Here is a 23,900-nt window from a genome sequence, read left to right as displayed (position 1 = left end):
TAAACGTGTATGGTTTCTGATGATCCAGTGTTATATTTTGCTGTGTGGGATGGGGAGGGACGGAGGATTGCTGGATGACTTTGTAAAATGAAGTAATTTTTTTTTCTATCCAATTAAACATGATTTAAACAAACAAAAAAAAAGTATGGCCAATTCATACTGCTATACGTAGAACTTAATCAGCAGCTATACACCTTCCTCAATATTTACCTACATGCAGCTGGATCATCAGTAGTGGGTGGAGATTTCAATGTAACATTAGAACCTCAGTTGGACAACTCCATCAAAAAGAAGTGGATTATGCTAGAACTAAGTTGCTCAAATGTATGGAACACTGTGGTCTGGTGGATGCTTGAAAATTTTCAGCTTAAGAGAAGGGACTATACCTACTTCTCCAACAAACATTAGCCACACTCCAGAACAGATTTCTAGTTGATGGAAAAATCGATAGTTACGGCTTGGGCTTGTTTCACAATCGAAACAAGAGTATGGTCTAATAATGCGACAGTAGTGCTAGATCTAAAACATACAGGGTGTGCCTTCACGATGGCATTACTGGAGATTCAATGAGAGCTTGCTGACCCTCAAACACAACAATTAGATGTAAAAGATTATTTTGAACATCACTCAGGTGGTGAACCCTGTGTCAGTCTGTGGGAGAGCTTCAAGGCCTATATCAGAGGAAAACACCTTTCTTTTGGGACCTTTAGAAAAACAGAGTTACAGAAGATTGGTACACCACTGCATTGCATGACTGGAGGTTCAGCACAAATTAATACCCAGTTCAATAGTAAAACAGAGGTGGAAAAAACTGAGAGTTGAGCTGAGGGATTAGGATTTGGCAAAGGTCAACTTTGCTCTTCAAAAAGCTCAGCGGGAACATTATGAAATGGGAAATAACACAGGTTGTTTATTGGTTACGAAACTGAAATGGTAAGCATATAACATGATCATGAGGATTAAGAATGCACAGGGGACTTTGGTAATAATGAAGGAATCTGCCAAGCATTTATTGCACATTACCAACAGTTGTACACTCACGAATTTGAGGTGAGTTTAGTGGAAATTGAGATCTATCGGGATTAAATTATCCTGCCTAAGTTAGCCGAGGGGGAATCTGACTGTCAAAACCTGTAAAAATACAGGAGACACTTTGGGCTATTAAGCAATTGTCATAAGGGAAAGCACCTGGATTAGATGGCTTTACTATCAGGTTTTATAAAGTCTTTGGAAAATATATAGCAGCCACTTTCCTACTAGATCTAAATAATTGTGGGCTTGTTACCTCTATTTATGCAGCAGGTGGGTATCACCATCATTCCAAAGCCAAGAAAAGATACTGTAGCCTTACCAGTCAATATCATTGCTAGGGACAGATTACAAAATCTTCACTAAGATTCTGGCTGTCTCTTTGCAATGCTAGAACACAAATGTTGCCATACTGGGACAGACTGAAGGTCCATCAAACCCAGTATCCCTTCTCTAACAGTGGCCAATCCAGGTCACAATTTTCTGGCACGATCCCAAAACAGTAAAGCAGAATTTATGCTGCTTATCCTAGGAATATGCAGTGGATTTTCCCAAGTCCACCTTAATGGCTTATGGATTTTTCTTCTAGAAAATTATCCAAATCTTTTTAAAACCCTGCTGAGATGGTAGTCAAGGAAGGGGGCGTTCCAAGATGGCGACACGCCACAATCTCGGCTGAGGCCTCTCGCGGAAGGTTGTGAATTTGGTCAGAGATTGCTGCTAAAATATGGCACACAAGAAGCGCAAAGGAGCGGTCAAGACCGGGGCCTCGTCGGTCCGGACCTCCTCCCCTTCACAGCCTACAATCGAGAGGTTCGCATTGAGAACTCCAGATTTACCTACCGGGAGTGGCCCTGCTGTCTCGTTGCTGGGAGAGCTGCGAGACTTGGGGCTTGATGTCACTCTATCGCCCCGGGAACCCAATGTACCGCCTTTGCCTGAAGGTCCTGTCTCTCCTATTGGGACGCCCGTAACGGAAGTCGTCAAAGGGGTTTCCCAAGCAAGAGGCCAGGAAGGGAACAGGACCGAAGGAAGCTTGGAAGTGCTCCAAACATATAGAGCACCTTTGGCAAGACCTCAGACGGTTACATTAGAGAGCATTTGGGATGCTCTCCAACAACTTGATACTAAGATTACTTACTCGTCAAATGGACTGGCAGCACTCATGAGTACTGTGGATAATCTTTCTAAATCTCTAGAAACATTTAAAACCGACTCAAATAATCAAATGGTTCAGCTGAAAACTGAAGTAGAAAAAATTCAAGGAGCTTCTAATGCGATTATAAAAGACAATCTTGGGATCCATAGGAAGTTGGAACAACTGGAAAATTATAATCGCAGATTGAATTTGCGCTTCTTAAATTTTCCACAAGCTATGGGGGTCTCTCCTTTAGAAGCTTTTAAAAAATACCTAATTGAAGTTTTGAAGTATTCTCCTGATCTTATACCTCCAATAAACCGTATTTACTATATTCCATTGAAAAAGAAAAGTGAATTAGAAATGGAAACGGAGTCACAAAGAGGAAAACAAAGTAATGGACAAAATTTGAATGTAACAGAACTTTTAGAGTCCTCATTAAATGAGAAATCCGAAAGAACTACCTTAATAGTGTCCTTCATATTTGAGCAAGATTTAGATGCAAACGATTATTCTTTAGGAATGCAAAGTTCCTATTTTGTGGGGCAAAGGTATGGATGTACTCAGATGTTGCCAAGCAGACGCAGGAAAGAAGAAGGGCTTTTTTAGCCATAAGAAAGGAGGCCCTAGAAATAGGTGCCTCTTTTTACCTGAATTATCCCTGTAAGTGTGTAATAAAGTACCTAGGGCTTAAATACATCTTCTTCAATCCTGAGCATTTGAAAACATTTGTAGATTCAAAAAAACTTTCTGTAACTTAAGTATCTAACATTGGGTTGAGTTAATTAGAATTCTGGAAGGCGTTTAAAGGCTATATACATGTTTAAACTATACCTTAAGTTTTCTTTCTCCTGGAATATTGAGTAACCTCCCTTCCCCATAAATTTGTGGTCTAAAGAAGATATATACGAATTTTGGTTGTACTTTTCTGCAGCAATTATGCTTATCTGTATTTCTTTACAAGTGTTATCACTTGGATGCAATGTATTAAAAAATAAATAAATAAATAAATAAAACAAAAAACCCTGCTAACTACTTGGAGGACGTAATGGGGCAGTTCAGCAAACTGAAGAGTAGCAAATCTCCTGGACCGATGGTATTCATCCTAGGGTACTGACAGAACTGAAAAATGAGCTTGCGGAGCGAATAAACAAACGTGGACAAAGGGGAACCGGTTGATATCTGGATTTTCAAAAGGCGTTTGACAAGGTACCTCATGAAAGGCTAGAGGAAATTGGAGGGTCATGGGATAGGAGGAAATGTCCTATTGTGGATTAAAAACTGGTTGAAGGATAGGAAACAGAGAGTGGGGTTAAATGGGCAGTATTCACAATGGAGAAGGGTAATTAGTGGGGTTCCTCAGGGGTCTGTGCTAGGACCGCTGCTTTTTAATATATTTATAAATGATTTAGAGATGGGAGTAACTAGCGAGGTAATTAAATTTGCTGATGACACAAAGTTATTCAAAGTCGTTAACTCGCGACAGGATTGTGAAAAATTACAGAAGGATCTTATGAGACTGGGAGACTGGGCGGCTAAATGGCAGATGACGTTTAATGTGAGCAAGTGCAAGGTGATGCATGTGGGAAAAAAGAACCCGAATTATAGCTACATCATGCAAGGTTCCAAGTTAGGAGTTACAGACCAAGAAAGGGATCTGGACGTCGTCGTTGATAATACATTGAAACCTTCTGCTCAGTGTGCTGCTGCGGCTAGGAAAGCGAATAGAATGTTGGGTATTATTAGGAAAGGTATGGAAGACAGGTGTGAGGATGTTATAATGCCGTTGTATCGCTCCATGGTGTGACCGCACCTTGAGTATTGTGTTCAATTCTGGTCGCCGCATCTCAAGAAAGATACAGTAGATTTGGAAAAGGTGCAGCGAAGGCGACTAAAATGATAGTGGGGATGGGACGACTTCCCTATGAAGAAAGACTAAGGAGGCTAGAGCTTTTCAGCTTGGAGAAGAGACGGCTGAGGGGAGACATGATAGAGGTATATAAAATCAGTGCTTTTTTTATGCTGGTACGCAACGGTACGGCGTACCGGCACCTTTTGTTTTTGCTCCCCCCGCCCCGTGAGTCCATGTCCCGCACGCAGTGCCAGCCCCCATTTCCGGCCGCTGCTGCTTCTCCTGTTGAGCAGCAGCGGCCGCTACACAAAGAAAAAGATTTTTTTAAAAATTCAAACTTGTCTGAAACACGGCACCCCGGCACTGTAGACAGCCATTAGGCATTGGCTGTTGCCCCGCAGCCGCTCCTCCTCTTGCCTCTACGTCACTGCGCTCCTCCGGGGTCTTCTTCCAGGGGCAGTGACGTAGAGGCAAGAGGAGGAGCGGCTGCGGGGCAACAGCCAATGCCTAATGGCTGTCTACAGTGCCGGGGTGCCGCGTTTCAGACAGGTTTAAATTTTTTTTTAAATCTTCTTTTTCTTTGTGTACCGGCCGCTGCTGCTCAACAACAGAAGCAGCAGCGGCCGGAAATAGGGGCTGGTGCCGCGTGCGTCGCGACTTCGCGCCGTTCGCGGGAAACTTGGCAGGGAGAGGGAATCCAACAGAGGGAAGGATTGGGGAGAGAGAGAAAGAGGGAAACCAACAGAGGGAAGGATTGGGGGGAGAGAAAGAGAGAGGGAAACCAACAGAGGGAAGGATTGGGGAGAGAGAGAAAGAGGAAAACCAGAAGGATTGGGGAGAGAGAGAGAGAGAGAGGGAAACCGGAAGGATTGGGGAGAGAGAGAGAGGGAAACCAACAGAGGGAAGGATTGGGGAGAGAGAGAAAGAGGGAAACCAACAGAGGGAAGGATTGGGGGGAGAGAGAGAAAGAGGGAAACCAACAGAGGAAAGGATTGGGGGGAGAGAGAGAAAGAGGGAAACCAACAGAGGAAAGGATTGGGGGGAGAGAGAGAAAGAGGGAAACCAACAGAGGGAAGGATTGGGGAGAGAGAGAGAGAGAGAAAGAGGGAAACCAACAGAGGGAAGGATTGGGGAGAGAGAGAGAGAGAGAGGGGAAAACAACAGAGGGAAGGATTGGGGAGAGGGGAAAACAGATGGAAGGATTGGAGAGAGAGAGGGGAAAACAGATGGAAGGATTGGAGAGAGAGAGGGGAAAACAGATGGAAGGATGGGAAGAGAGAGGGGAAAAACAGATGGAAGGATGGGGAAAGAGAGGGAACAACAGATGGAAGGATGGGGAGAGAGAGAGGGAAAACAGATGGAAGGATGGGGAGAGAGAGAGGGAAAACAGATGGAAGGATGGGGAGAGAGAGAGGGAAAACAGATGGAAGGATGGGGGAGAGAGAGAGGGAAAACAGATGGAAGGATGGGGAGAGAGAGAGAGGAAAGACGCTGGATGGAAGAATGCAGAAAGAAGTAGGGGAGACACTGGAAGTATGGGGAGAGAAAGCAGAGCTGTTGGATGGAAAAGGGGAATAGAGAAAGACTGGAGAATAAGAGGAAGGGGCATGGGGAGAACAAGGGTGAGGAAAAGATGAAAAGCCACAGGTAGATGAAGGAAATTAAAGAATGGATAGTAAGAATGAATTAAATCTGGATAGAGAGAGAGCCTGAAAAATATTGAAGAAAGCAAAGAAAAAGGAGACAAAAATGACAAATGGCACAGAAGAGTTAAGCGAAAACAAAGGAAAGCAGAATCACAGACTGGGACCAATATGGAAAGAATAACAGTCACCAGACAACAAAGGTAGAAAAAAATCATTTTATTTTCATTTTAGTGTTTGTAATATGTCCAATTTGAGAATTTACATTGGCTGTCTTATTTTGCACTGGGTATACTAGAGCTGTAAGAGCTTACAGAGATTATTTATAATGAAAAAAAATCACGTTATTTTTTTCTCCTATAGTACTATAATATTTTCAATGAGGTCTGTTTATATGCGCCATGGCTGGTATAGGGGGTGTGGTTAACGTGGGTGTGGCTATCATAGGGGTGGAGCCATATGTGGTGACCCCGCCCATAATGAGTACCGGCACCTTTTTTTCTACAAAAAAAGCACTGTATAAAATGATGAGTGGCGTGGAACAGGTGGATGTGAAGCATCTGTTCACGCTTTCTAAAAATACTAGGACTAGGGGGCATGCGATGAAACTACAGTGTAGTAAATTTAAAACAAATCGGAGAAAATGTTTCTTCACCCAACGCATAATTAAACTCTGTAATTCGTTGCCGGAGAACGTGGTGAAGGCACTTAGCTTAGCAGAGTTTAAAAAGGGGTTAGACGGTTTCCTAAAGAACAAGTCCATAAACCACTACTAAATGGACTTGGGAAAAATCCACAATTCCAGGAATAACATGTATAGAATGTTTGTATGTTTGGGAAGCTCGCCAGGTGCCCTTGGCCTGGATTGGCCGCTGTCGTGGACAGGCTGCTGGGCTCGATGGACCCTTGGTCTTTTCCCAGTGTGCCATTACTTATGTACTTTTACCAAATTCTCTGGCAACAAATTCCAGAGTTTAATTACACGTTGAGTGAAGAAATATTTTCTCTGGTTTGTTTAAATTTACTTAGTACCTTCATTGCGTGCCCCCTAGTCCTAGTATTTTTTTTTAGAAAGAGTAAATTAGCAAGTCACATCTACCCATTCCGCTCCACTCAGTATTTTATAGACCTCTATTATATCTCCCCTCAGCCATCTCTTCTTCAAGCTGAAGAGCCCTAGTCACTTTAGCCTTTCCTAATAGGGAGTTGTTCCACCCCCTGTATCAATTTCATCACCTTTCTCTGTACCATTTCTAATTCCACTATATCGTTTTTGAGATGTGGTGACCAGAATTGTACACATTATTTGAGGTGCAGTTGCACCATGGAGTGAGGCAAAGGCATTATAACATTCTCATTTTTGTTTTACATTCCTTTCCTAATAATTCCTAACATTCTATTTGCTTTCTTAGCCGCTGTTGCACACTGAGCAGAGGGTTTCTCACTGCCCTCACCAGTCCTTGCTGATAAGGCAGGATTTATTATAGGGCATCTGATGGTGGATAACACCAGGTGGATCCTCAATCTGATTTGGTATGCCAGAAAAGGGGTGGTGCCTTCAATCATTTTGACAGCTGACACTGAGGTCGCCTTCAATAGAGTTCAAGATCAAATTATTTGATATACCGCTTATATAAATGGAAGTCTAAAAGATTTACATAATCAATGTTAAAAATACATCCACAAGCCAGACGGACAAACAATGGACGAACACAAGATGGCAAAGGGGAAAAGGGAAGATTACAGCTAAAAGCAAGGAGAGATGGGGAGGAAAGTATACGAGGGGGTTACAAAGCTGCTCTTGTTTTCCAGTACTGGCCTGAAAGCCATTCTACAAAGTTTGATCCAGGAGGTATTTGGAAAGGTGAGAGAAATAGTAGGTCTTAAGGTGGTACTTAAATTTGTCAAAGGAGGATTCAAGCCTCAGGTGAGAGGAAGACTATTCCAGAGGATGGGTGTGGGCTACAAAGCTAAAGCATGACAATCTATTACTGAACAGATACACCTGGTGAAAAGAAAGGATAGATAAGAGGCACTGTTGGGATAAGCGGAGGGTCCTAGCTGTTTGTTTAGTGGAGTTGGCATTCTCTCTTTGGAGGCAAGCTGGTGGTGGAGTACTGGGGGCCAGGGGTGAATTGAAAGGGGAGTTGGGATGAAAATGTTTGTAAATGTTCTAAAAATTAATGCTTTATGGCACAGTTTGTCAAAGTTTGACAACATGGAGGGAAGAATGAAGGAGCAAGACTCCCTCCCTTGTTTAAACTGCAAATACATTGATCAGGTTCAATAAAAAAATGTTTTCTATAATGCATCCCAATTGAAGATATATCAAAATTCTTCTGTATCACAGGGGACGGTTTTACAGAAACTGTGTAAATACAGTTGTGCTTGTGTGCTAGTGATGTAAATCATGTTAAAAAGTTAACTATTGAAAGGGTAGGGGAAAGGTGGAGAAAGACAGCATGACCATATAAGAGTGCCACAATTCAGACCAAGGCTTGAATGCACAGGCAGATTCCTGCCACCAGAGCAGTGGCAAAGTCAGAGCCTCGACCCACCCCTCCCCCTAACAGTTTACATTACCCAGTTCAACAGACAACTAAATGGAAAATTTTACTTAACTTTACCATAATGGAGAAGTAACTTAATGCTTAGAACAGTAAGCTTAAAAAAAAAAGGGGGGGGGGGAGGGGGAAAGCCTGGCTCAAATCCCATTGCTGCTCCTTATGATCTCAGGCAAGTCACTTGACTCTTCATTGTCTCAGGTACAAACTTAAATTGTAAGCCTTCCGGAGACAAGAAAATTCCCAGTGTATCTGCATGTAACTTACCTCATGCTACTACTAAAAAAAGGTGTGACCTATTATCTTATATCAGTGTGATTTGTGCACATATACCTTTGCTGTTTCACAGAGGAAAACCTGCAACCATTTTTCTCTAAACTGTGGTTTGCCTTGCTTTTCCATTCCAATAAAGTGCTCATTTATCCCCAAACTGCAACTGAAAAAGCCGAAGTTGGTACAAGTCCATATTCATTTGAAACCCAGAATCTGATGTTAGGTAAAGACCGTCAGAGTAACTAGATATTCTTTCATTTTTATTGGCTAAGATCACATTTATGCATAATCCTATTGTTTTAAAGATTCTTTCAGGAACACTGGAATATTATGAAATATATTAAAATTTTTGCAAACACTGGGAGATGATTCAAAGAGAAAGTTATTTAAATCTATACTCAAATGCCAAGCTATTTAAATGTATTTAAGAGCCCCTTAAATTGGTGCAAGATTGTTTTATCCAATTGACAGAGAAAAAGTTTTATCTCAATTTGGCTTTAGACCCAAGAAGTCTCCAGAACACTGCATATGTTCCATAGCTTGGGCACATGAATTTGAACAAATACTAGATCAGTGCAATCTATTCCCTGATTGACTCCAACCTTATCAGTTCCATTTTAGAAAGGACACAGAAGTTGCAACTGAGATGCCAAGGTCAGGACATCAACTTTCACTAGTATTTTAGAACAGAATCTGCTGCCCGAGGCTGTTCTAAAATACAGGAAACTGGATGTTTATGTGCCGAGTGCGTGCAGCATAAACATCCATTTTAGGGAGAAAATAAAGGGTTGAAAATTTCACCAGGTTGAAAACAGACACATAAATGTGTATTTTCTGCAATCTGTCAGAGCAGAATCCCTTGCTAATTTGGCTTTAGGCCGGAGGGGGGCACAAGAACAACTGCAGGATGAAGGGGGCAACCTCCCCTAATCCTTCCAGTGGAGTGTTGCTCAATTGAAGCAGTTTGTCAAAACCTAAACATGCTTACTAGCAGATGTAAATCCTGACGCTATTTATTCTTCTTCTAAAATGGGGGATATGTGCGCATTTTCTAGGGATGGTCTAGTCAAGCCCAAAACATGCCCCACTCCAGGCCCCTTTGCATTACACGCACTTGGGTTTTTGACATGCATATCCCAGTTTTGTAAAAAGGAAACTTAAAAGGTTTATGGAAGACAAATGTTTAAGTGCAAATCTCAAACATGAAGCTTTTCTAAAATGACCGCAAACACTACTACAGAAACCTCTTTATTTTGGGGTGTACATGACATTCTGTTTTCCTGGTGTCTTGCCAGGCATAGACAGATGGAAGGTATGCTTCTTCCTATGCCACAGAGCTGCAAACTTACTTTAAAGCAGACCTTCACAAACTATGGAGCACATTCTGGGCAAGCACTCCTTAGGATATCATTGTCCTGCACTGTCTGAGACTGTATTCATTCTGCGGCTGCATCCTAGTTTGCACCATAGAAGACTGATGAAGGCTGCTTTAAAGGTTAAAATCCTGAGCCTACAACTACTTAACATTTCTAGAGCGCTACTAGGGTTACGCAGCGCTGTACAATTTAACAAAGAAGGATGGTCCCTGCTCAGATGAGCTTACAATCTAAAGGACAAAATGTCAAGTTGGTGTAGTCTAGATTTCTGAGTATAGGTGTGGTGGTTAGGTGCTGAAGGCGACATTGAAGAGGTGGGCTTTGAGCAGTGATTTGAAGATGGGCAGGGAGGGGGCTTGGCATATGGGTTCAGGGAGTTTGTTCCACGCTTGAGGTGAGGTGAGGCAGAAAGGGCGGAGCCTGGAGTTGGCGGTGGTGGAGAAGGGTACTGAAAGGAGGGATTTGTCTAGAGAGCGGAGGTTACGGGTAGGAACAAATATATTGTTAATTTTATTTTAGTCTGTAGATGATTCCAGGATGCTCACAAATTAAAGAAACTCCACTGTAACCCCCTTTAAAGCAGTTTCTCTTCAGCAAGCTGAACAGATTGCCTCATGCTTACTTGTGAACATCCAGAGAAAAATAAACAGTCTGAAATATCCTAACATGTGACCCTTGGAAATTTCAGCACAAAGCTGTCAAGGATTTGATCTGGCCTTTATTCTTTTTGGTACATCCATTCCTGATCTAAAAAAGGAGACAAAAATCTCTGCAACAAAGGCAGAAAAATGCCCCCGTTTTTCTTGACAAGACACAGGCAGGAAAGTTAGGCCTAAACAGAAGTCGTCAACCTTCAAGCCTCTTGTACCCTGAATGGTATGGAAGCTGGACAAGAAATGTTTGATTCTTTCCTTACAACAACTTACAGAAAAGGTGCTCAAAACAGACTGCATTGCAACATAACTTCAAGACATCATTGCACATTCCTTGATCAGTCCTTATAGAGGTGATGATATCACTTAGGATGGAATAAGTACATGTCAGCAAAAGCAAGGAGATAGATACAGGAATAGTTTTCATTTAGATACACTAATGTGAAAAAGTTCAACCCCACTATTACTGCACACGTCACACTAAATAGTTTCTCATCTTTAAACAAATGTAACATTAGACAAAAGAGAACCTGAGTAAACACATAACACAGTTTTTAAATCAATACTTCATTCTAGTTAAGTGTTTGGAAAAGTTTCAAAATGTGAGATACATATTTTATGGCCCACTGCATCCTAAGCGATTTCTTGCTAAGTTTCCCTTACAGATGGTTACTGCATTACCTGTTAAGAAGTGAAATATTTCAGGCAGAAATATTGTCAACATGTTTAGGCCTTTTCTTTGGTAAACAGTTTCCCTTTTCTATATCACTCTCTGTTCTCTATTGGATCCTGTTAACTGGAGACTAAGAGGATTTGTCTTTGTTATTTGTTTCTGGTTTGTCATTGGAGAATATATTTTCTGAAGAAGTTTATCTTGCTTGTAAATTTTGATATGCTTCATAAGAAAGTACTGATACTTTTTTAAGAGATAAAGTTATCCAACACCCATAATACCCATGTAAAAAAGTAACTCACCCCTTAGTTACTCAAGGAATTGATCAGGCTTGACTGCGGCCAGCCCCGTTGACTGTAAAACTCACTATATATTGAAGCATACCATGACAGTTAAGTAGTCACCAACAAAGTTTCTACAAGACATTATGCCACAAAGAAATTCCAAAAGAGATGAGGAAAAAAAACCTGTTGTAACCCTTTCCAGATTGGATATATTTTAAAGTCATTTTAAAGCTTGGGACTCTACTGAACCACAGAGAGAGCCATTATCTCCAAATGAAGAAGACTTGGAACAGTGGTGATTATTTTCCAGGAGTGGCTGGTCTGCCACAACTACTACAAAGGCACAGCGGCAACTCATCCGAGGTCATAACTTCAGGCCTCTCTAGCTTCAGCTAAGGTCAGCATTTGTGACTCCAAAATAAGACTGCACAAAAATGGGACTCATGGGAGATTATCAAGGCAGAAGCCTCTGTCCAAGACATCAGTGATTGTCTCACATTTTCAAACACAAACTTGGGTGATCCCAAAGCCTTTTGGAAAAGTATTCTATGGTGAGTCAAAAGTGGAATTCTTTGGATAACAAAGGTCCCATTAGGTCTAGCATAAAGCAAATACAATATTCTACAGTAAGAACATCATACCAACAGTCAAACATGATGGTGGTAGTGTGATGGTGTGGGGATGATTTACTGCCCCTGGACCTGAAAAACTTGCCATTAGGAAACATGAATTCTGCAGTGTAACTTAAAATCCTTAAGAAGAATGTCCAGTCACCTGCCCAGGAGTTGAAGCATAATTGGGTTACGAAGCAAGACCATGATCCAAAACACAAAAGCAAGTCTAAGCTAAAGGGCTAAGGAGAAACAAAATTAAAAGTTTGGACCGGCCTAGTCAAAACCCTGACTTGAACCCAATAGAAATGTTGTGGCAGTTCCTGAAACAAGATATTCATACATGAAAAAAAAAAACAACCATTACCAATGTGTCTGGAATTAAAGCAGTTCTGCAAACAGTGGGCTGAGATTCCTCAAAAGCAACAGGAAGGACTTATACCAAGTTATAGGAAACATTTGGTTGCAATTATTATTATTGCTAAAAGTGGTGCAACCAGTGGTCCATCTAGCCCAGTATCCTGTTTCCAACAGTGGCCAATCCAGGTCATAAGTACCTGAATAGTAGCAACATTCCATGCTACCAATCCCAGAGAAAGCAGCGTCTTACCCACGTCTGTATCAACAGCAGACTACAGACTTTTCCTCCAGGAACCTGTCCAAACCTTTTTTAAACCCAGATACACTAACCACTGTTACTACATCCTCCGGCAAAGAGTTCCAGAGTGCTTAACTATTCTTTTTAAAAGTGTTTCCATGTAACTTCATTAAGTGTCCCCTAGTTTTTGTACTTTTTTGAAAGAGTAAAAAATTGATTTACTTCTACTTATTCTACACCACTCAGGATTTTGTACACCTCAATCATATCTCCCTTCAGCTGTCTCTTTTCCAAGCAGAGGAGCCCTAACCTCTTTAGCCTTTCATCAAACAAGAGGAGTTCCACCCCCTTTATCATTTTGGTTGCTCTTCTTTTTTTTTTTTTTAATTTATAGAAGTCTTTATTGAGCATTAAGAACATAATACAGAACATTGTTAACACAGCTCATAACATCATATTCCAAATGGGCCAAACACCAGTGTGAATAGTTTCAAGAAGTACTTTAAGTGTCATTGGTCCCACCATAACCACAGTATATACTTCATGTTTTTATACAATTTTTTATTACCCATCCTTCCCTTCCCTCCTAAACTCCCCCCAACAAGACCCCCCCCGCCCTCCCCCCCATTCCAGACCAAACATCAACTATCCCGAACTTGCATTCAGAAAAGGCAGCCACACTTTCTCCCATTTGGGCACCATTCTTCTTTTCACAGCCATCAGTCTCTCCATCTCACATATATATCTGACTTTCGTGATCCAATCTGACAGCGAGGGAACCTCCGGGGCCTTCCAATGCCTTGCCAGGTCAGTCCGTGCTGCCTGCAGAGCTCCCCTCACCAGCAACCATTGACTCAACCTTAGTCCCGCAGGCCACTTTCCTAGCACAAAGACCAGGGGATGCCACTGCACAGGCCTTCCTATCCATTTTTGGAGCCTAGCCTGAACCCCCCTCCAGTACGCTTGTGCCTTACGGCAGTTCCACCATATATGACCCATATTTCCCACTTCCCCACACTGTCTCCAACATGATTTCGTCACTGATGGGTACATGTGGTGCAGCCTTACTGGCGTGAGATACCACCTGTAAAAAACCTTTAATGTGTTCTCCTGTAAAGCCACCGATCTTACAGATTTCATTAAGCTACCCTCCAGCTGCGCCCAGGCCTCATCTGGCAAAATGAAATTCAACTCCTGTTCCCACCTCCTCCTGTGTGTAAGGGAGGGTTTGTGGCAATCTGACAAATGGGTATAAAGAGAAGATATCAATCCACGTGTGGTCTTTAAGTCCACACATATAACCTCCATGGGGTGTGCTTCCCTCCTCGTACATCCCACATAAGTGGGTCCCCGCAAGTAGTGTAGGGCCTGTAAGTATGCATAATGGTCCTCCGACTTGAGTCTATAGTCTTCCACCAGGTTCTCAAAGGGTGTCACTTTGCTTCCTAGATGCAGCTGTCCCCACATATCTAGTCCATTTTTAGCCCATCTATGAAAAATCGTGTCCCCCACCCCCGGGGGGAACCCAGGGTTGTCCGCTATCGGCGCTAGGCCAGAGGTGCAGGGCTGATGATCGCCAAACATATGGTCCCAGTAATAAAATGTAGCCTGTACTGTAGGTGGGAATTTGTCTACCTGACCTCTATGCCTCGCCGGCATCCACATTAAATGCCCTAACCTACGGGAACCAACCAGGGATTGCTCCAGATGGACCCAGAATTTATGCTCATCTGCTCTAAACCACTCCACCACCGCGCGTGCCTGCGTGGCACAATAATACCAAAAGAGGTTAGGTACTCCCAGGCCTCCCTTCTTTCTACTCTTATAGAGAAGTGCTCTGGGGAGCCTCGGTCTTTTCTGGTTCCAAATGAACCTATTTATGCTATCTTGGAGACTGGACAAAAAAGCCCTGGACATACGCATAGGAATTACTTGAAATAAGTTCAGTAAACGTGGCAACACGTTCATTTTTATTGTGGCGATACGCCCCAACCAGGACAGTCCCGTAGACATCCAGTGGTCCAAGTCTCTTAATATTTCTTTTTTAAGTCCCGGGTAGTTAACTTCAAACAGGTCAGGCAAATGTTTTGGAATTTGTACCCCTAGATACCTTATTTTCCTTTCTGCCCACTTAAAAGCAAAAGATGTCTTCAAAGCATCCGACACCCTCGGTTGAAGGCCGACAGTCATACCAATCGATTTACTAGCATTGAGCTTGTAACCTGAAATCCTAGAATACCCCTCGATTTCTCTCATCAAATTGGGAAGTGATACCACTGGCTTTGTCATGTACAGGAGAACGTCATCACCAAATAATGCAATCTTATGTTCCTGGGCCCCTACCCCTACTCCAGAGATATCCTCATTCTCGCGTATTGCCGCCGCCAATGGCTCCATTGCCAGAGCAAACAACAAGGGAGACAGAGGACACCCCTGTCTAGTTCCTCTTCCCAGCCTAAAGGCCCCCGAGTTTCCCCCATTAATTCTCACACAGGCTTGTGGAGCCGAATAAAGAGCCCGGATCCAGTACCTAAAGAAATTCCCAATCCCCACTCGCTGCAACACTTTGTCTAGGTACCCCCAGTGGACCCTATCGAATGCCTTCTCTGCATCTAATCCCAGTAGCACTATCGGAATGGCCTTTACTTTTGCACGATGTATTAAATTCAACGTTCTACGTATATTATCCATCGCCTGCCTCTTAGCTACAAAACCAACTTGGTCCGGATGTATTAGAGTGGGAAGCACCTCCCCCAGACGGTTGGCGAGCACCTTTGCCAGTATCTTTACATCGGCATTAAGTATCGAAATGGGTCGATAGGAAGCACATTCTGTCTTGTCCTTGCCTGGTTTTGGGATTACCGCCACCCAAGCTTCCATCATCGATTGGGGCAACCTGTCACCTTCCCGCACTGAGTTGATAACCATTGTTAAGTACGGTGCCAGTACCCCCCCCCCCCCCCCCCCCCCCCAAAAGTCTTAAAAAATTCGTTCGTGTACCCATCTAAACCCGGAGCCTTGCCATTCGGCAGAGATTTGATTACTTGAAGTACTTCATCTACTTGCACCGGGGTTGGTTGCTCTTCTTTGAACCTTTTCTAATTCCGCTATATATTATTTGAGATACAGTGGCCAGAACCGAACGCAATACTCAAGGTGACGTCACACCATGGAGCGACACAGTTACTAAGTTTAGGGAGCATTATTTTTTCACAAGTAATATGGGCATCGGATAACTTCCTTAATTTAAGAACAGTTATGTGTTTACTCAGGATACTTTTGTCTAATATTACATTTTGTTTAAATATCAGTAATCATTCAGTGTGACATAAGCAATAGTAGAAGGAATCAGGAGGGGGTAAAAACTTTTTCACATCACTATATGCCTTGCATCCTATAGGTAGAAGAATCAGGTGCTGCAATTGTCCAAGGTCAGGGTTTTTTTTCTTTCTATTTATACAATCACTATACCAACATGGTGATTTTTGTTAAGGCTATCGGCTACAGATTCTATGTACAGGAATACTATCAGAGGTTTTGGTGTGTGCTATATGATGGGTAACTGGTCTTGTAACCGGCTTCAAGCTATTGGTCAGGTATGAAATGTCATGTAAAGTAAGCTAAATTGTAAGAATGAAACCTGGCTGTACCCAGGGTACCATTCTTTCCCTCTATTATAACTCAGTAGAAATAATACATCTGCAAAGGTGACAGCTGAGATGTATTTTGGCTGAAAAATGTTGTCATAGTCAGTTACACTGTACTCATCTGACCTGGTTATTACCAGAGACTGCAGTTAATGAAGGTCATGGGCAGCTCGAGATGAAAGGAAAGGGCTATTTTTTAAATCACCATCACAGTTACTGATTTGCCATATTCAGCAAAAGGGCCACAAATATACAGGATGTAATACTCTTTGATCACCAAACATGGCTTACTGTGAGTTATGACGTGATTTGTTGTAACCTCACCTCTTGTCCTGTAGCTGCTTCCATGTCCAGGAAAAGGTCAAGCAAAGATCTGACCAGGCGGGCAGCTTTTGCTTTGCTGATGGAGTTCAGGAAGGGCCGAACATACTTCAAAAGTCCACCAAGTTCTGCAATGCATAAAGTTCTGCTTACACTACAGATCTTTAGGTCCCTGCTTCCCCACTCCGTGCCTGCACTCATGCACCATGCAATTCTTTGGAAATCACTTAGCTACTCCCTACTCCCAATCAGTTCCTAACAAGCCAAGCCCCGTAACTGCTTTCTCTGTCATAGACTGTTCTACGGTATAATTAGGGAAACTATTTAAACTATAAAAGTACCTATGAACACAACCAGTTTTGAATAATACATGGCGTGTTTTAATAAGCACACATGTTCTAAGCTATTCAGTGCACTCTCTCATCTGCAGTCTTACAACCTAAGAAACATTTTACCTAGTAACTTTTCACTCACATAGTGAACACTGGCACTGCAAAACTCTCTCAGATCAGTACATATATTAAACAAATATTTAACAGATATACAAGGATGGGAAGCAGATGAAGACCCATATTCTTTGGTACTGTCTTTCTAAGACATTAGCAGAACACTGAAAAACAGGCTGGATGAATGTCTCCCTTCCTCCCAATCCCCACCCCCTTCAACCATACCTCCAGCCATGCCTTGCTGCACCCCTTTTCCTTCCTCACCCATACATACATGCCACAGAATCTTCTTTTTCAAACAGCCACTTCTCTGGGGTAGGGCTTTGCTTGAGGCTGTTTTTGTGCTTTTGCCATGCAAGAGTTTGGGCTCATGCCTGAGCTCCTTGCTCACCTGCCGCCTGGCCGGTCTTGGCTAGGAGGCCCCCCAGCTCCAGAATGCTCTGCTCCTTGACTCGAACGGCCTCCTCATCGCTGTCCTGAATGTCGCGCTTCACTAGAAAACATAAATTCAAGCCCCTCTTAAAAACAATTCTAAACTACTACTGCGTACCTGGACTCAGTAAACTATGCCTGGATCCAAAGAGTCGCTGGTGTAATTCTGAGGAAAAAAAAACAGCATATCTGTTAAAACATGCCATACAGTCTTAGTAAATGCTTTTCTTAAAAAAAAAAAATCTACAAAACCTAACAGTTATATAGGGAGTTATCTGTTCAAAATGGAACTTTTTACCAGGCAAGATCCTGGAACATAAAGTACAATCTCGTTTACAACTGACCCTGGACATAGTACTCTAGATACCCAAGCCTCCGCATAGCCATCTGTAATATCGATACAATTCTTTATGGAAGCTATACAAGAGTAATGGCAAAATTGTTTTGCATATCAGGGCTCTCTGCATGTTTATTTCTAAAAACATGTTGAGACCCTGTCTAAAAATTATGCTGGTAAAAGAAAAAAAAAGTTTCTTGATTATTTTTGCTCTAGCCTATTTCTGCTGTCACTGGTGCCACATCAATATATTTATTCCTTCAGAAGACAATCATCTAAAATGTAGCTCAAACAAATGAACACAAAAGAAAAAAAATATATATCTATTGAGCAATAGAAATCACAATAAAAGCATATATATACTTTAAAACATACCAAAGGCAATAACAACCTATAATAAAATCAAACAGAAAAGCTCCCAAACTAATCAGAAACTAAATATCATGAAAAAACAAAGCGAGCAACTGAGACTTCAAGACCTTCCTGAAAAGTGAACTGTTTTTTCCTTTAGAAAGGAATTCCACAATAAAGGTACAGCACAAAAATAAAGCCCAACTTGTTTCTAGTACAGACTAACCCATAACCTCTAACTGCAGAAGACACACTCAACCAAAAATCACTTCCTGATCTGGAAGAATGAAGCAGACACCAGCCAAATATCCTGAACCCAAACCAAACAGAGCCACAGATGTCAGGCTAAAGACTTCAAATACAGCTCTGAATGGGAGGGGAAGACCATGGAGTCCAGCCAGCTCTGGGAGAGAGATGATCATAAAATGAACAATCTAAGATCACAAGGGCAGCAATGTTTTGCAATAGTCCTCAGGAAGACCCAGTAACAGGAATTACAGTAATCAATCTTCAAGATTAACAACTGAAAAACTCACCTGAGCTGAGAGGTGGTCAAAATTATTTTAAAATGACAAATTAACTGCCATGAACTCCAAGTGCTCTTAGAATCATTAGAAGTATGCTTTTGCACATTAACCCCTGGATTCTACACAGTGCGACTTATGTTGCGCACACACGTAAATCCAGCCATATTCTAGATTTGCATGTGCAACTCAATTAGTTAACAAGCCAATCAGTGCTGATAATTGCCAATTAACAAGCAACTGACACTAATCGGCGTAAATTTGAATTTACACGCAAAACTGTCTAAAGCGTATTCTATAACGTGATGCGCATAAATTCTAAGTTGCATGGTTGAAAAGGGGAGTGGCACAGCAATGAGTGTGGAATAGGTAGGTCATAGGCGTTTCGAAAATCTATGCGCGTTGTTAAATACACCTGGTACGCGCCTAATTTAGGCATTAACATTAACACCAAGATTTACTGTGACCAAATTTAGTAGAGCAGAAGGGCACGCGGCATATTCTATAAACTATGTGGAAATTTAGGCTTATTCTATAAAGTACGCCTAAATTTACACAAACTTTATAGAATATACCTAAGCATATTTTGTTTCAGTGCTGATTTTTTAGGTGTGATATATAGAATCTAGTCCTAAGAGTGGAATCCAGTTATACAGCCACGCTTCTTACATACAGCTTCTAGGTGAAGAGTTATCTAGAAGAAACGGAGAATCAATACAGATGAACCCATTTTACTGACCAGAGGAAGTCTATTTTAAATGGATCAAGGGTGTTTTTCAGCCTGTTAAACAGCAAGTACCCCCTAACTTCTGGAAAAAGTTCAGAAGTACCCCTAATAAGAGAAGTGGCCCACATCAAGCTACATTAAAATTCTAACCACAGTTTTGAGACAGGAAAATGGGGGGGTGCTTTGGTGCCAGTGGTAAAGAAAATATTTAGTTCTGAGAAAAGACAGGATACAGACACATAGAGACTTAGCCCCAATGAAACACCTCCCACCAGAACAAGAACGTCAGAGTCCTCGTGTAACAGCCCCCTCCCCTCAAGAACATTGTCTCTTCCTCCAACTAACCTTCTTTCCCTCCTGCACACAGCACCCAGCAGTTTCCACTCCTCTTCCTTCACTTTTTTCTCAGCACTAACATCCCTATCTTTTCCCCCAGCTCACGTTATTATGTATCTCCCCGACCTCACAAAATCCCATATGCTCCTTCCTTCACTCCCAGTCTCTATCTAGCAGTTAACTCCACTGTCCGTCCCCCTTACCAGCAGGCTAATTTAGAGCCTCACAAACTGAAAAGTCTCACATCTTCATCCTGTCTACAACATGATTCAAGTTCCTCTCTTTGGCAGCGATTCCTAGGCCTACAGTGGAATCAGAAGCTTCATCAAGGGAAGGGAGGTTTTTCTCTGGTGGTAATCACTTCAGCAGGCATGATGACAGCACCTTGAGCCATAGCAATTTCAGCAACAAAAAGTTGACAGAGGCAGGCAAGTGCATGAAAGGCCTGTACATGTTATGCATGTGTCTTTTGCACCCAGCATCACATGCCATGTTCTGTACTTGAATGGGAGCTTCTGCCTTATCTGCTTGACCGCTGTATGCAGCCACAGACTAAAACAGAAAAGATCTGGTAAGGGGACAGTGGTGACACCCAACAGCATAAATTCCCGTCACTTAATTATCCATTTCTTGTGGTTTGTGTATGTCCAGGGACATGTGCACCAAAGGGTGAGAAGCCCTGGATTATGAGACAATTTATTACATTTCATCCAGAAGATCTCTCTGCTAAACAGATGTTGGTTTTCTTTAAAAGACCTGGCAGATCCTCTTATTGGTAACAGTAAATTTGAAGATTGCAAGTCTCTACAGCACTACAATTTACAATTTAAAAGTATAAGATATTGTAATTTGTAGTAGAGAACAAAGATAAATGTTAAATAAATGTTGGAGAATAAATATCTGCCACACCCCACAAAGCTATTGATAACAAGCACAATTTTTATCCTTCCAGAATGTTGTATAAAATCACTTTAAAAACAAAACAAAAAACTACTACCACTACTGAATAACCTTGCCCCGACACTGATACTCCACATTTGGACAACAGAATCTCATAGTGTACCACATCAAGGAAGCTGTCAGATTTAATTACATCAACACAGAGAATGCTCCTTGATCTACGCCCACCCTAAAATCTCCAGTGATAAACAATGTGGAGGAGTGGCCTAGTGGTTAGAGCACCGGTCTTGCAATCCAGTGGTGGCCGGAATCCCGCTGCTGCTCCTTGTGATCTTGGGCAAGTCACTTAACCCTCCATTGCCTCAGGTACAAACTTAGATTGTGAGCCCTCCTGGGACAGAGAACTATCCAGTGTACCTGAATGTAACTCACCTTGAGCTACTACTGAAAAAGGTGTGAGCAAAATCTAAATAAATAAATAAAATAAATGTCCTCTCAGTGCTGTAACCACTATGAAAGCCAGACTAATATGGCCCCAACTAACTACTGGCAAAGAAAAATTCTTTTGACTGCACCAAAAATGGAAAATTAGAAACCAGGCAATAAATATATATCAAATATGAAATCATTGCAATGCATCCCTATCTAAGAAAAGATGATTCCTATAACCTCACTAGAACTCTGAAGCCAGCGGGATACGAATCAAAATGACACCAGTCCTGGCAGTTTTCCAAAGAGAAAACCATCAGCTTCAACATAGTCGTCGCCCCCACCCCCCCCCCCCCCACACACACAAAACACTGTTTATTATGAATACAGTCTACAAAACACTAACCAAATCACTGCACCGTGGCAAAGAAGAAAGATGAGAACTATTTGAATGAGTAGCCAAACCACAGAAAAACATTCCTCAGTTTCATGAAAAGTTGACTAATTTTTACCACCTATGGTACATCAATCATTGGGCCTTATGCTATATGGCCCTGATATTTCTGACAAAATAGATGAGGTGGCCCAAGTATCAAATTAAACAAAATCTCACAGTGTAATGTCCTGCCATTTTCAAACAAAATCAAACCTAACCTTCTGCATCAGCCAAGAAGTGACTTTGTTACAACACAATCTTCATATAAATTGTAAAGTCTAGTATTTTATGCCAGAAAAATGATACATAATAGACATTGAACCAGTGACTATATTCTGTAATACAATCTGTATTCTTTGCTGTTTGATGGCCTCATGCATTCATCACAAAAAAAAACAGCACATAGCAGTTCTTAAGTATATTTGGTTCCATGTGTTATTAACAGCCAGATACATTATCACTATTTGACTTTATTCTAACAAAATTAGGAAGCAGCTGAAAAGAAGTTAACTAATATTTCATCATATCATTCAAAGATCAAGCCAATAAACGTGGTAAACTCTGGTGCTTCCACAAACAACTGGGAAACAAGTTGATGAGGCTTGTTGATACAGCTTAAATGGGAAGAAGCTATGTGAAGTTCTGAATGCCAGAGGAGCCAGTGTTAAAAATAAGAACAGAACAGCAGAAGAGGCTGAATGTTTGGGTTGATCCTAATTTATTTTCTAACCAACAAAATAGTTAGTCACAAATGTTTTCTTAACCATCTTCGTAATGTTAACCCACAGAAACCAAATGACATATGTTATTGAACTGTATATAATAAAAAATGAAAGAAAAATTCCAGAATGATTCCCTTTGCATGCTATAATTTTAATATTGGGCAATGCAAATTACATTAAAATTAGATATGTGCACACATTTTCAAATTTGACTAACTAAATGCTATCTTTTTAAATTTAGCTGAATTGTCTATAAAATTCACACAGAATAATATTCTAAGAAATTATTTTACACACAAAAAAAACCAACCACCATAACACAGTTTCACCTCTATTAAAAACCCACAATTTACATAAACTTTAAAAGAAACTAGTCTTTCTGCTTTAACACACCACCTTGATGCTTCCCCAAATGAGAAATGAATTATCTAAGTTTTGCTGTCTATAAATGAGAACGTCTGATCACCTGCTGGGAATACGTGACCGAGGTTCCCTGTAAATCTATGAATTTTACGCCGTCCCCACTTGCATGTGCACAGTTTGAGATCCAGGAATGGACGTGGCCAACGTCCTCATCCTGCTCGCCCCACCCCACCTTCTCCCTCTCGCAGCCCACCTGTTTGAAGAAAAGTCACTGTTGTGCCTAGCGCAGGAACCCAGAGCCGGGTAGAAAAGGCCAGAAGTGAAGCTCCAGGCCCCCCTTTCCGCCCCTACTGCTCTGCTTCCAATCAGACCGTGCACGATCCCCCAACTCTCCCGAGAACATGAGCCACCACGGCAGAGTTCGGCTGCTCCTTTCCCTTTCCCCAAGCTGTCCCGCTGCCGGCTAGGGCCTGGGAGCAGCACCGTGAGTCAGCAACCGGCCTCCCTCTCTCCCTTCGTCCGTGCACCCGCCGCCGCTGCCGCCTCCTCCAGCCGGGCACCTGCCGCCGCTGCCCCACTCACCGATGGAGTGCAGAATATCTATGGACGCGTCCCGGTCCGTGGTAAGCAGGGACTGCGCTCGCTGAAACTCCACCACCGCCGCGGCAGCCATCTTCCTTCGCTCAATCCCCCGCCTCTGCTCTTCGAACGGAAATTACGTAACCGGAAGTCGCGCCGCCGAGGGAAAGCCGGGCCTTGTAGTTCCGCTTCCAGAGGAGATTAGGAGAAGGAAAAGAAGTGGGCGTAGGTTCTGAAGCGATTGGGAGGCTATACTGGGCCGTAAGGACCGAAAAGTCAGGGGCCAGAATGACGGTGTCATTTTCGTGTCTTTAGGAATGCAGCAGGATTTCACCCTCCTGTACTAATACCACAATGAATAGGCAATAGATACATTTGGGGGCTATCTGGTCTGTCCAGTAACACATCTACACCAACTATTAAGGTTTACACTCCCTTCCTTTCTCTTACAGATCCTCGTGCTTGTCCCATGTTTTCTTGAATTCAGAAATAGCCCTTCCCTTATCGGGAGTTGAAGCCGGGCGCCTGGATGAAAACCAACTGCTAGACATCTTTCGAACAGGGAGACTTTGGATAAGTGAGTAACATAGTAAATGACGGCAGAAAAACACCTGCACGGTCCATCCAGTCTGCCCAACAAGATAACTCATATGTGC

The 23,900-nt window shown here is 42.2% G+C and overlaps 1 protein-coding gene across 2 annotated transcripts in view; it reads right to left on the bottom strand.

The window, feature by feature from the left end:
* The window catches only part of PSMD11 (proteasome 26S subunit, non-ATPase 11), a 93,679-nt gene extending 70,327 nt beyond the window's left edge, over positions 1–23,352 (bottom strand). The window contains exons 1-3 of one of the 2 annotated variants that reach the window (XM_030221369.1): positions 23,248–23,352; positions 17,659–17,706; positions 16,666–16,790 (exon numbers count right to left, since the gene is read on the bottom strand). In XM_030221369.1, coding sequence (XP_030077229.1) covers positions 16,666–16,790; positions 17,659–17,706; positions 23,248–23,338 — 264 coding nt within the window. In that variant the 5' untranslated portion in view covers positions 23,339–23,352. Of the gene's footprint in view, positions 1–16,665; positions 16,791–17,499; positions 17,602–17,658; positions 17,707–23,247 lie in introns of both variants that reach the window. The other variant, XM_030221367.1, reaches the window with a different exon arrangement.
* Between the last annotated feature and the right edge of the window lie 548 nt (positions 23,353–23,900).

Source organism: Microcaecilia unicolor, chromosome 12, assembly GCF_901765095.1.
Source record: "Microcaecilia unicolor chromosome 12, aMicUni1.1, whole genome shotgun sequence".
In the NCBI taxonomy this organism is placed as follows: domain Eukaryota; kingdom Metazoa; phylum Chordata; class Amphibia; order Gymnophiona; family Siphonopidae; genus Microcaecilia; species Microcaecilia unicolor.
Note: the sequence above shows the minus strand (reverse complement) of the source record. Positions and strands in the feature narration are given on the sequence as shown.